The sequence below is a fragment of the Oncorhynchus kisutch genome, linkage group LG14 (genome assembly GCF_002021735.2).
Source record: "Oncorhynchus kisutch isolate 150728-3 linkage group LG14, Okis_V2, whole genome shotgun sequence".
Classification (NCBI taxonomy): Eukaryota; Metazoa; Chordata; class Actinopteri; order Salmoniformes; family Salmonidae; genus Oncorhynchus; species Oncorhynchus kisutch.
The window spans coordinates 67786418-67800926 of NC_034187.2; the positions used below are offsets into that span (position 1 = coordinate 67786418).

The following is a 14509-nucleotide window of genomic DNA, read 5'->3' on the forward strand; positions in this document are numbered from 1 at the left end:
TGTGCCAGATAATTACATAACACCAAATACAGTAATGGGAAACAACAGGTGTATTTCATTACTACGTTACCACACAATTAAGTGCAATTGCAGCTTTTATCCTGTGGGTGTGCAGTCAGTTACCCAACCAAATACAGCGTTTACTGTTTAAACCAGATAGACCAATAGAGGGCTGTTGTCACGCCTTGGTCATAGTGTTTTGTGTTTTCGTTATATATTTTGGTCAGGCCAGGGTGTGACATGGGTTTACGTGTTGTGTTTCGTATTGGGGTTTTATAGGATTGGGATTGCTATGATTAGGGGTGTGTCTAGTTAGGTTTGGGCTGCCTGAGGCGGTTCTCGATCAGAGTCAGGTGATTCTTGTTGTCTCTGATGGGGAACCGTATTTAGGTAGCCTGAGTTTCGCTTTGTATTTCGTGGGTGATTGTTCCTGTCTCTGTGTAGTGTTCACCAGATAGGCTGTATAAGTTTCACGTTCCGTTTGTTGTTTTTGTATTTATTAGTTATTTCATGTATCGTCACTTTATTTTCATTAAAGATCATGAGTAACCACCACACTGCATTTCGGTCCGACTCTCTTTCTACAAACGAAGAACGCCGTTACAGCTGTCCCCATAACTCCTAAACCTGGCCTTGAAAGAGATGTTCATTAAAATGTCACTATTTTTCAACTTCATATTCATCATCTCCAGCACCACTCTAACATCAACATATGGAAAAATGGCACGTCTATGTTTTGTGGGAAAAACGACAAGTGCTTCCAATGACATCATCGTGTGCATTGTGCGATTTTAACCAACTATGAGTAGGCATTGCCTAATACTTACTAATTGGTTGATTGTGTCATTGGAATCACTTATTGTCTATCTTTTTTACTATAAAACATACTGTAGAAACGTTCCATTTTCACATATGTTGATGTTGGGGTGGTGCTGGAGATGATGAATATGAAGTTGAAACATTTAAACATAGTGAAATAACCTTTTGACGCTTAAGTTCTAAGTATTAATAACGCCTTATAGTGCAAGTTATTTTTGCACACAGTACCAGAATTCTATGCTGCTGTTCTAGAATTTGATTGTTGCATTTTGCCACTATTCTCTGCACCCCTCATTGCATCAAGATCACATTTTCTGCTTCATATTAGGCTTTATAAAACTATTTTTAACCACACAATCTCTTATCCTTTCTGCTTATAGCAGTAGCAGCAAATATCTATAGTAATATTTATAATTAAATAATAATAATTATGATCTATATTAAATTAATATATGAAAGAGGCTGTGGTATTAGCCTGTCTGAGGGTCTGCGCATGTGAGACGGTGTAACGATGTGCACTGAGGGTCGGGAAGCAAGTTCAGGGAGTGAGTGTTATAAATAAATGCAACATAATACAAAACCAGAAACACGAACAACGCACAGACATAAAACTGAAACAGAAACAATGACGGCTGGGGAAGGAACCAAAGGGAGTGACATATATAGGGAAGGTAATCAGGGAAGTGGAGTCCAAGTAAGTCTGATGACGTGCAGGTGCGCGTAACGACGGTGACAGGTGTGCACCATAACGAGCAGCCTGGTGAGCTAGAGGCCAGAGAGGGCAAACACGTGACAGGTGGGAAACTTGAGGTGTTAAATCCGGTGTGTTTGATACAATAGTGTTGAACAAACCAAAGTGATAGCGGGGTATGAGCATATATTACATATGCAGGCCATGGCTAAGGGAAACGCTGGCATCATATATACTTTTTGTTCATTTAAAAAAAGTATGTAATTTATTCTACCCAGGAAAAACTAGGCTACAGCGGTGCCTACATTTGATCATCCTGTCAACGTATTATCACCACTGGGCATTTAGCCTAAAGACGCCTGCCTCGTCACCAAGCGATGAAGATATTTCGCGTCATCAAATGCAATAAGTATTATGGCTTGGATAAGTTTTAGCCTGGTCAGAACGGAGGAGAGTGAGAACAGGGTCATGTGATCAACAAAGTGAGGTAGTTTGTTCGGATGGTCAGATTAAATGGTGATTAAATGTGTGTAATCAGCTATATTGTGTGCAATGACCATGGCATTAGTGGGTCACAAGTTTACATACACTCACTTAGTATTTGGTAGCATTGCCTTTAAATTGTTTAACGTGGGTCAAACGTTTCGGGTAGCCTTCCACAAGCTTCCCACAATAAGTTGGGTTGAGTGAATTTTGGCCCATTCCTCCTGACAGAGCTGGTGTACTGAGTCAGGTTTGAAGGCCTCTTTGCTCACACACACTTTCAGTTCTGCCAACAAATTTTCTATGGGATTGAGGTCAGGGCTTTGTGATGGCCACTCCAATACCTTGACTTTGTTGTCCTTAAGCTATTTTGCCACAATTTTGGAAGAATGCTGGGGTCAATGTCCATTTGGAGGAACCATTTGTAACCTAGTTTTAACTGATGTCTTGAGATGTTGCTTCAATATATCCACGTAGTTTTCCATCCTCACGATGCCATCTATTTTGTGAAGTGCACCAGTCCCTCCTGCATCAAAGCACCCTCACAACATGATGCTGCCTCCCCCAAGCTTCACGGTTGGGATGTTGTTCTTCGGCTTGCAAGCCTCCCCCTTTGTCCTCCAAACATAACAATGGTCATTCTGGCCAAACAGTTATATTTTTGTTTCATCAGACCAGAGGACATTTCTCCAAATAGTACGATCTTTCTTCCAATGTGCCGTTGCAAACCATAGTCTCTCTTTTTTTATGGCGGTTTTGGAGCAGTGGTTTCTTCCTTGCTGAGAGGCCTTTCGGGTTATGTCGATATAGGACTCGTTTTACTGTGGATATAGATACTTTTTGTACCGGTTTCCTCTAGCATCTTCACAAGGTCCTTTGCTGATGTTCTGGGATTGATTTGCACTTTTCGCACCAAAGTACGTTCATTTCTAGGAGACAGAACGCGTCTCCTTCCTGAGCGGTATGACGGCTGCGTGGTCCCATGGTGTTTATACTTGCGTGATATTGTTTGTACAGATGAACGTGGTACCTTCAAGTGTTTGGAAATTGCTCCCAAGGATGAACCAGACTTGTGGAGGTCTACCATTTATTTTCTGAGGTCTTATCTGATTTCTTTTGATTTTCCCATGATGTCAATCAAAGAGGCACTGAGTTTGAAGGTAGGACTTGAAATGCATCCACAGGTACACCTCCAATTGACTCAAATGATGTCAATTAGCCTATCAGAAGCTTCTAAAGCCATGACATAATTTTCTGGAATTTACCAAGCTGTATAAAGGTACAGTCAACTTAGTGTATGTAAACTTCTGACCCACTGGAATTGTGATACAGTGAATTAAAAATCTGTCTGTAAACAATTGTTAGAAAAATTACTTGCGTCATGCACAAAGTAGATGTCCTAACCGACTTGTCAAAACTATAGTTTGTTAACAAGAAATTTGTGGAGTGGTTGAAAAACAAGTTTTAATGACTCCAACCTAAGTGTATGTAAACGTCTAACGTCAACTGTATTTGCAATGGTACGCTGCAGGGACCACTCAACAATGATCACAAATATGTGATCATATGCATCAAAAGGGTAAATAGTGTGGTTTTAGTGACCCATTACATAAGGTTAGCTGTACCCTGTGTGCATCCCAAATTGCACCCTATTTCCTATATATTATGTTACTTTTGACCAGGGCCTATAGGCCTGTCATGATTTCCTGGCTTTTACATTTTTCCCCTCACATTACCCATAAAATTATGTCAGGATTCCTATTAGTCCCTGACATAGATAGATATTGGTCCTACAGTGCCTTCAGAAAGTATTCCACATTTTGCTGTGTTCCTGCCTGAATTCAAAATTGATTAAATATATTTTCTTCTCACCCATCTACACACAATACCCCAGAAGGAAAAGTGAAAAAATGTTTTTAGAAATGTATTGAAAATTAAATACAGAAATATCTGATTTAAATAAGTTTTCACACCCCTGAGTCAATACTTTGTATAATCATCTTTGGCAGCGATTACAGCAGTGAGTCTTTCTGGGTATGTTTCTAAGAGCTTTCCACACCTGGATTGAGCAACATTTGCCCATTATTCTTTTCACAATTATTCAAGATCTGCCAAATTGGTTGTTGATCATTGCTAGACAACCATTTTCAGGTCTTGCAATAGATTTTCAAGTAAATTTAAGTCAGAACTGTAACTCGGCTACTCATGAACATTCACTGTGTTCTTGGTAAGCAACTCCAGTGTAGATTTGGCCTTGTGTTTTAGGTTATTGTCCTGCTGAAAGGTGGATACTTCACCCAGTGTCTGATGGAAAGTAGACCGAACAAGGTTTTCCTCTATGATTTTGCCTAACTCCATTCCATTTATTTTTTTTATCCTGAAAACCATTCCTTAACGATAAAAGCATACTCATAACATGATACAGCCACCACTATGCTTGAAACTATGGGGAGTGGTACTCAGTAATGTGCTGTATTGAATTTGACCCAAACATAACACTGTACTCGGCACAAAAAGTTAATTGCTTTGCCAATTGTTTTGCAGTGCTACTTTAGTGCCTTGTTGCAAACAGGATGCATGTTTTGGAAAATGTTTATTATATACAGGCTTCCTTTTCACTCTGTCAATTAGGTTAGTATTGTGGAATAATTAAAATATTGATCCATCCTCAGTTGACTCCTATCATAGCCATTAAACACTTAAGGTCACCATTGGCCTCATGGTCAAATCCGTGGGTGGTTTCCTTCCTCTCCGGCAACTAAGTTAGGAAGGACACCTGTATCTCTGTAGTGACTGGGTGTATTGATACACCATCCAAAGTGTAATTAATAACTTCACAATGCTAACTTCACTGGGCTCCTGAGTGGTGCAGCGGTCTAAGACACTGCATCTCAGTGCAAGACACATCACTATAGTACCTGGTTCGTATCCAGGCTGTATCACATCCGGCCGAGATTGGGAGTCCCATAGGGCGGCTCACAATTGGCCCAGCGTCGTCCGGGTTTGGCCGGAGTAGGCCGTCATTGTAATTAAGAATTTGTTCTTAAACTGACTTGCCTAGTTAAATAAAGGTAAAATAAAAAGTAAAATCTGTCCTTCTGCCCCTGAGCAAGGAAGTTAACTCACTGATCCCCGGGCACCGAAGACGTGAATGTCGATTAAGGCAGCCCCCCCGCACCCCTCTGATTCAGAGCGTTGGGTTAAATGCGGAAGACACATTTCAGTTGAATGCATTCAGTTGTACAACTGACTAGGTATCCCCCTTCTCCTTTCTACATCCCCCTTTCCTATGTGCCCTTCTTTGCGAGGCATTGGAAAATCTCCCTGGTCGTGGTTAAATCTGCTCGACTGAGGGACCTTACCGATAATTGTATGTGATGCAACTTATTATGTGACTTGTTATGCAAATGTTTACTCCTGAAATGTATTTAGCCTTGCCATAGCAAAAGAAATTTCAGCTTTTCATTTTTATTACGTTGTAAACATTGAGAAAAAAACGTTCTATTTTGACATTGTGGGGTATTGTGTGTAGGACAGTGACACAAAATCTCAAGGTAATACATGCTAAATTCAGGCTGTAACACAACATGTGGAATAAGTCAAGGGGTGTGAATACTTTCTAAAAAAGACACTAAGTTATGCTTGGTGGTCTTATCAATTAATAGGTATAAATCAATTATTTGCACTTGCAATGAAATGCAGTTTTTCACCAGCCATGTTTTATCTTCGATTACTATTCTGGATTACATAGTACATTGCAGGGAATGGCCATGAGTTAGAACGCAAGGGAGAAAAATGACTGAAAGACAAGGAAAATGAGAAGCCATTGAAATGGTGTCCTAGTAGCACCTATTGATAGTGCCTTTCCATGGGGATTAACCTGTGATTTACAGGCCTGGTGACATCACCGGTGGTGTATTTGGAGAGGGGATTTAGACGATCAATACATTGTTAGTTCCGAATCCTCTCGCTTCAACACATAACCCCACCCAACCTCATTCAAAAGGAGACTGAGGCTGTGTCTCAAAGGGAACCCTATTCCCTATTTAGCGCATTACTTTTGGGCCCTGGTTGAAAGTACTGCACTATAAAGGGAAAAGGGTGCCATTTAGGATGGATACTATGTAGGGCCTGCTCAGAGAGCAGAGGGGGGGATCTAATGGGATAGAGGAAATACCGGAACCTTCCTGATGTAGTAATCTCTTTGGCATACTAACACTAATCTTCCTAGCTAAGGAACATAGCCTTAACAGCGTTCAAGGCATGAGTAAATATTTATATCTAGGTCCCAAATAGTACCCTATTCTCTATATCAGTGGTTCCCAACCGTGGCACACTGATGGGATAAAAATTCCACACCTAAAATTCCCCAAATGTCCCTTTGAACTTATTTAGTGGTGATGACCACCACCTCACCTGGTACATACTACAAATAATCTATACAGATGTAACCATTTGTGCCATTCAATGTATTATCTGAGTGATATTCTTTCTAGTGGGACTGGTGCTCCCAAATCAAATAATCACATTCATTCCACAGGTTACATTTATAATTGAGTGTTCAAAAAAAGTAGCAATATTAGGAAAACACAGTTTGAAAACTACTGCCCTGTATAATGCACTACTCAAAAAGTAGTGCACTACATAGGGAATAGGGTGTCAATTGGGATGCATCCTTTCTCCATGATAAACTCTGACCAGAGGAGTATCATACAAATGGCAAGGAATTCTTCAGAACTAACCTGCTACGAGGCAGGTTAACTCAAGACTAACTCCATTTCAAATTAAATCACTTTTCTTTTTGGTCACAGGCGCCGAATACAACCGGTGCAGACCTTCCAGTGAAATGCTTACTTACGAGCCCTTAACAAACAATGCAGACTAAAAAACTACAAAATTGCTGAATAAACTGAAGGAAAAATAGTACCACAATAAAATAACAACAAGGATATATACAAGGGGTACCAGTACCGAGTCAATGTGCAGGGGTACGAGGTAGTCGAGGTACTATGTATACAGTATACTGACTCTGCGTGCAATGAACGCAAGAGAAGTGACATAATTTCACCTGGTTAATATTGCCTGCTAACCTGGATTTCTTTTAGCTAAATATGCAGGTTTAAAAATATATACTTCTGTGTATTGATTTTAAGAAAGGCATTGATGTTCATGGTTAGGTACACATTGGAGCAACGATACGCACCGCATCGATTATGTGCAACGCAGGACACGCTAGATAACTACACATGGTTGATGATATTACTAGTTTAACTAGTGATTATGATTGATAGATTTTTTTTAAAGATAAGTTTAACGCTAGCTAGCAACTTACCTTGGCTTAATGCATTCGCATAACAGGCAGTCTCCTCGTGGAGTGTAATGAGAGGCAGGTAGTTAGTGTTGGAGTAGTTAACTAAGGTTGCAAGATTGAATCCCCGAGCTGACAAGGTGAAAATCTGTCGTTCTGCCCCTGAAAGGGGCAGTTAACCCACCGTTCCTAGGCCGTCATTGAAAATAAGAATGTGTACTTAACTGACTTGCCTAGTTAAATAAAGATTAAAAGGTGTAAAAAAAATAAAAAATAAAAAAAACGGCCATATCGGTGTCCAAAAATACCGATTTCCGATTGTTATGAAAACTTGAAATCGGCCCTAATTAATCTGCCATTCCGATTAATCGGTCGACCTCTAGTATAGAGACAAAGTAGAGTCGCAATTCAACGGCTCAGACACAAGAGGTATGTGGCAGGGTCTACAGTCAATCACGGATTACAAAAAGAAAACCAGTCGTGTCGCGGACCAGGAGCTTGCTCCCAGACAGACTAAACAACTTCTTTGCTCACTTTGAGGACAATACAGTGCCACTGACACGGCCCACTACCAAAACCTGTGGACTCTCCTTCACTGCAGCCGACATGAGTAAAACATTTAAACGTGTTAACACTCGCAAGGCTGCAGGCCCAGACGGCATCCCCAGCCGCGTCCTCAGAGCATGCGCAGACCAGCTGCCTGGTGTGTTTACGGACATATTCAATCAATCCTTATCCCAGTCTGCTGTTACCACATGCTTCAAGAGGGCCACTATTGTTCCTGTTCCCAAGAAAGCTAAGGTAACTGAGCTAAATGACTATCGCCCCATAGCACTCACTTCTGTCATCATGAAGTGCTTTGAGAGACTAGTCAAGGACCAGATCACCTCCCCCCTACCTGACACCCTAGACCCACTCCAATTTGCTTACCGCCCAAATAGGTCCACAGACGATGCAATCTCAACCACACTGCACACTGCCCTAACCCATCTGGACAAGAGGAATACCTATGTGAGAATGCTGTTCATCGACTACAGCTCGTTATTTAACACCATAGTGCCCTCCAAGCTCGTCATCAAGCTCGAGACCCTGGGTCTCGACCCCGCCCTGTGCAACTGGGTACTGGACTTCCTGACGGACCGCCCCCAGGTGGTGAGGGTAGGTAACATCTCCACCCCGTTGATCCTCAACACTGGGGCCCCACAAGGGTGTGTTCTGAGCCCTCTCCTGTACTCCCTGTTCACCCACGACTGAGTGGCCATGAATGCCTCCAACTCAATCATCAAGTTTGCAGATGACACTACAGTGGTAGGCTTGATTACCAACAACGAAGAGACGGCCTACAGGGAGGAGGTGAGGGCCCTCGGAGTGTGGTGTCAGGAAAATAACCTCACACTCAACGTCAACAAAACAAAGGAGATGATCGTGGACTTCAGGAAACAGCAGAGGGAGCACCCCAATATCCACATCGAGGGGACAGTAGTGGAGAGGTAGTAAGTTTTAAGTTCCTCAGTGTACACATGACGGACAAACTGAATTGGTCCACCCACAAAGACAGCGTGGTGAAGAAGGCACAGCAGCGCCTCTTCAACCTCAGGAGGCTGAAGAAATGTGGCTCGTCACCAAAAGCACTTACAAACTTTTACAGATGCACAATCGAGAGCATCCTGTCGGGCTGTATCACTGCCTTGTACGGCAACTGCTCCGCCCACAACAGTAAGGCTCTCCAGAGGGTAGTGAGGTCTGCATAACGCATCACCGGGGGCAAACTACCTGCCCTCCAGGACACCTACACCACCCGATGTCACAGGAAGGACATAAAGATCATCAAGGACAACAACCACCCGAGCCACTGCCTGTTCACCCTGCTATCATCCAGAAGGCGAGGTCAGTACAGGTGCATCAAAGCAGGGACCGAGAGACTGAAAAACAGCTTCTATCTCAAGGCCATCGGACTGTTAAACAGCCACCACTAACATTGAGTATCTGCTGCCAACATACTGACTCAACTCCAGCCACTTTAATAATGGAAAAATTGATGTACAAATGTATATCACTATCCATTGTAAATAATGCCACTTATGTTTACATACCCTACAATACTCATCTCATATGTATATACTGTACTCGATACCATCTACTGAATCTTGCCTATGCCGTTCTGTACCATCACTCATTCATATATTTTTATGTACATATGCTTCATCCCTTTATACACACAAGTGTAAGGTAGTTGTTGTGGAATTGTTAGGTTAGATTTCTCGTTGGTTACTACTGCATTGTCGGAACTAGAAGCACAAGCATTTCGCTACACTTGCATTAACATCTGCTAACCATGTGTATGTGACATAACATTTTATTTGAACCAACCGTAGACATGCAGTGCATTCGGAAAGTATTCAGACCCCTTAACTTTTTCCACATTTTGTTACATTACGTTCTAAAATAGAGTAAATAGATGATTTTCCTCAAATCTACACACAACACCCTATAATGACATGGCAAAAACAGGTATAGACATTTTGGAAAAATGTATTAAAAATAAACGTAAATATTACATCAGTATTCAGACCCTTTACTGAGTACTTTGTTGAAGCACCTTTGGCAGTGATTACACTCGAGTCTTCTTGGGTATGACGCTAGAAGCTTTGCACAGCTGTATTTGGGAAGTTTCTTCCATTCTTCTCACAGATCCTCTCAAGCTCTGTCAGGTTGGATGGGCAACGTTGCTGCACAGCTATTTTTCCGGTCTCTCCAGAGATGTTTGATCGGGTTCAAGTCCGGGCTCTGGCTGGGCCACTCAAGGACATTCAGAGACTTGCCCCGAAGCCACTCCTGCATTTCCTGGCTGTGAGTTTAGGGTTGTTGTCTTGTTGGAAGGTGAACCTTTGCCACAGCGTGAGGTTCTGGAGCAGGTTTTCATCAAGGACCTCTCTTTACTTTGCTCCCTTCATCTTTCCCTCGACCATGACTAGTCTCCCTGTCCCTGCCACTGAAAAACATTGCCACAGCATGATGCTGCCACCATGCTTCACTGTAGGGATGGTGCCAGGTTCCCTCCAGATGTGACCTTTGGCATTCAGGCCAAAGAATTCAACCTTGGTTTCATCAGACCAGAGAATCTTGTTTCTAATGGTCTGAGAGTCTTTTAGGTGCCAAGCGGTCTGTCATGTGCCTTTTACTGAGGAGTGGTTCCGAGTGGCCTGATTGATGGAGTGCTGTAGAGATGGTTGTCCTTCTGGAAGGTTCTACCATTTTCACAGAGGAACTCTGGAACTCTGTCAGAGTGACCATCGGGTTCTTGGTCACCTCCTTGACCAAGGCCCTTCTCCTCCGATTGCACAGTTTGGCCAGCGGCCAGTTGTAGGAAGCATCTTGGTGGCTCCAAACTTCTTCCATTTAAGAATGATGGAGGCCACTGTGTTCTTGGGGACCTTCAATCCCCACATCTGTGCTGACACAATCCTGTCTCGGAGCTCTAGGGACAATTATTTTGACCTCATGGCTTGGTTTTGGTTCTGAAATGCACTGTCAACTATGGGACCTTGTATAGACAGGTGTGTGTGCCTTTCCAAATCATGTTCAATTACAATTTACCACAGGTGGACTCCAATCAAGTTGCAGAAACATCTCAAGAATGATCAATGGAAACAGGAAGCACCTGAGCTCAATTTCAAGTCTCATAGCAAAGTGTCTGAATGCTTATGTAAAATAAGGTATTTCTGTTTATTCGTCATACATTTAAAAAGAAAAAGGTTTTGTTTTGTTATGGGGTATTGTGTGTAGCTTGGGGGGGACAATTTAATCCATTTTAGAATAAGGCTGTAACGTAACAAAATGTGAAAAGTCAAGGGGTCTGAATACTTTCTGAATGCACTGAGCTGGAATGTCAAGCTAACTGAAGCTGATTAGCTTTAGAAAACACTTAAAAAAAATTTTTTTTACAGTTAGCATAACCCCTTTCAAAAACAAAGCCTTCACCGTATTCCACCTCGTGAGATTCTGTGATTGACCAATTAAAATGTTCCTTGCATGTATCGTACAAAAAACAAGAACATTTTGAGTTGACTGACTTTAGGGTACATTGAATGATGTGCTGTTTACATCAGTATAATCATAGGGTTGACACAGGCTACCTCAAGTTATCATTAACATCAGAGGACAAAATGTATTGTGTAGCAACCAGGCAAAGCTTTTTCAATACACTGACAGTCAGAAATTGCTTCCTATTCCCTCTGTGGTGCACTACATTTGACCAGGACCAATATGGTTCTAGTCAAAAGTAGTGTACTACATAGAGAATAGGGTGCCATTTCTGAAGCAACCAATGACTGCCTGAGGAAACGCAGACGGAAAATATCCAGGCAGTTTTTCCTGCGTTAAAAATGTAATCTCCATAATGTAATGACTGAACTCCACTAACACAGCGTACAAAGGACCAATACTTTTTCCTATGATGAGCTCAAAAAGACACTCCCAACATTTGCCACAGAACACCAGCAGTTGCAGCAGTACGTAAAATGGCACAGTACGTTCTTTACAAATCACTGCGTTACTGTAAGTATGGACAGGAAAATAAATTTCCCTCACAGCATACACTTAGTTAACTAGCATATGTTGAAAGTGAAAGCATTCCATTAATTCCCTTTGATCGTTACTCATCGATTAGAAATTATACCTTTCTGTGCGCCGGCTTTGGTATCTTTCAGTTCATTCTGTGCTTCTTCGATTTTATCTGCAACACAAGAAAGGAAGGATACCTGTTGGTTTTCAGCACAGAGAAACAAACCAGAAGTAAGAGGCTGATTATTATCCACACTATAGGCAATGTGGAAATTAACTAATGATCCTGGGGATGTTTCCTACACTGGTGTTGTGATATGGAGAGGTTTTTTATTATAATAAGAACCAGACCTTCTTAGGGGAGGGAGAACACCAGAGTACTACAAAAAACATCATTATGAGAACAGCTCTTAGGTACTGTCCCAAATGGCACCCTTTTCGAAATTTGTGCACTATAGGGAATAAGGTATGAATTGGGACACAATGTTGAGAGCTCTTAAAATACCTCAATTCCACATCATATGCATGATACATGTTAGCGGAAATGAGCTAAAGAAATTAACGCAGTGATAATGTAATTCTAATTACCTTTAAGAAACTGAAGGGATTCCATGAGGATCAATGTATGGATAAGATCAAGCACAACCTAAGCGACATCACAACATAACTCACATGGCTGTGTATTATTTCCATCTCGATTAGACCTTTTATAGTGTGTCTTTGTCCCAAATGTATTCACAACCTTGACCTTTTCCGCATTTTGTTGTTACAGACAAAATTTTCAATTGATTAAATTGACTGGCCTACACACAATGCTTCATAATGACAAAGCAGAATTGTCTATCAAAAATTGTACACATTTATAAAAAAAAAATGAAAATCTAAAATATCTTGAGTCAATAAATATTCAATCCCTTACTTATGCAAGCCTAAAGTTCAGGAGTAAACATTTGCATAACAAGTCACAAGTTGCACGGACCCACTGTGTGCAATAATAGCGTTTAACATGATTTCTGAATGACTACCTCATCTCTGTACCCCACACATACAATCATCTGTAAGGTCCTTCAGTCTAGCAGTGAATTTCAAACACAGATTTAACAAGAAAGACCAGGGAGATTTTCAAATGCCTCGCAAAGAAGGGCACTTATTGGTAGATGGGTGGGAAAAAAAGCAGACAAATAATATCCCTTTTGAGCATGATGTAGTTATTAATTACACTTTGGATGGTGTATCAATTCAACCAGTCACTAGAAAGATACAGGCGTCCTTCCTAACTCAGTTTCCGGAGAGGAAGGAAACCGCTCAGGGATTCCACCATGACGCCAATCCTAGAGGAAAACGTGGTTCAGTTTGCTTTCCACCAGACACTGGGAGATTAATTCACCTTTCAGCAGAACAAATACCTAAAACGCAAGGCCACATCTACACTGGAGTTGCTTACACAAAAAGACTGACAGCTGTAATCGCTGCCAAAGGTGTTTCTCACATGTATTGACTCAGGGGTGTGAATACTTATGTAAATTATATATTTCTGTATTTCATTGTCAATACATTTTCACCATTTTGAAATCAGGCTGTAACACAACACGTGGAATAAGGGGTATGAATACTTTCTGAAGTGTCATGCCCTGACCATAGAGAGCTTTTCATTCTCTGTTGGTTAGGTCGGGGTGTGACTAGGGTGGGTCATCTAGGTAATTATATTTCTATGTTGGCCTGGTATGGTTCCCAATCAGGGGCAGCTGTTTATCGTTGTCTCTGATAGGGGAAATGGCTGCCTAAATATGATCCCCATTATGCTTTGTGGGATCTTGACTACGTATAGTTGCCTGTGAACACGATTGTTGCTTCACGTTTCATTTTGCGATTTCTTGTTTTCTTTGAGTTTCACTTCCTAATAAAGAGAATGGAACCATACCACGCTGCATCTTTGTCCACTCATTATAACGATTGTGACATGAAGGCACTATAAAGGGAAAATGGTGCCATTTGGTTGCTAAATTCTAGAGTTTGAGTTTATTTTTTTACAGGGACAGTGCACATTAATCAACGTTTCAGTAAAAGTGCCGGTTTTAGCCAGCCGGCTAATTTTCAACCGCAGTCCCTGGGCAGGTTATTAAAAACAATTACAATATAGACAATAGCAACATAAAACAAGCAAGACATAGCAACATAGGACAAGCAAGACATAGCATACAGACAGAGCAACATAGGACAAGCAAGACGTAGCATACAGACAGAGCAGCATAGAACAAAAAGCAGCAAGTCAAAATTCATAAAAGCAACAAAGTGTTTCCACACCTCACAAGCTACAGACAACAGACGATTTATTTAATTTAATTGCTAAATTGTAATTATTTCGCTACTATGGCCTATTCATTGCCTTACCTCCCTAATCTTACTACATTTGCACACACTGTATATAGACTTTTCTATTGTGTTATATGTAACTCTGTTGTTTGTGTCGCACTGCTTTGCTCCATCTTGGCCGGGCCGCAGTTGTAAATGAGAACTTGTTCTCAACTGGCCTACCTGGTTCAATAAAGGGGAAATATATATATTTTTTTATTAGTAGCCTACCAAACTTACTAACTGCCTGGTACTCAGCACTCTATTGTCCCTCTAATCACTGTCTCCACTAA

At 41.3% G+C, this 14509-nt stretch overlaps 1 protein-coding gene across 2 annotated transcripts in view; it reads right to left on the minus strand.

Annotated features, from left to right (window-relative positions):
* hivep1 (HIVEP zinc finger 1) overlaps window positions 1–14509 on the minus strand; it is a 91081-nt gene that overhangs the window by 17453 nt on the left and 59119 nt on the right. For both annotated transcript variants that reach the window (XM_020500172.2, XM_031788812.1), the window contains one exon: window positions 11980–12036. In XM_020500172.2, coding sequence (XP_020355761.1) covers window positions 11980–12036 — 57 coding nt within the window. The remainder of the gene's footprint in view (window positions 1–11979; window positions 12037–14509) is intronic.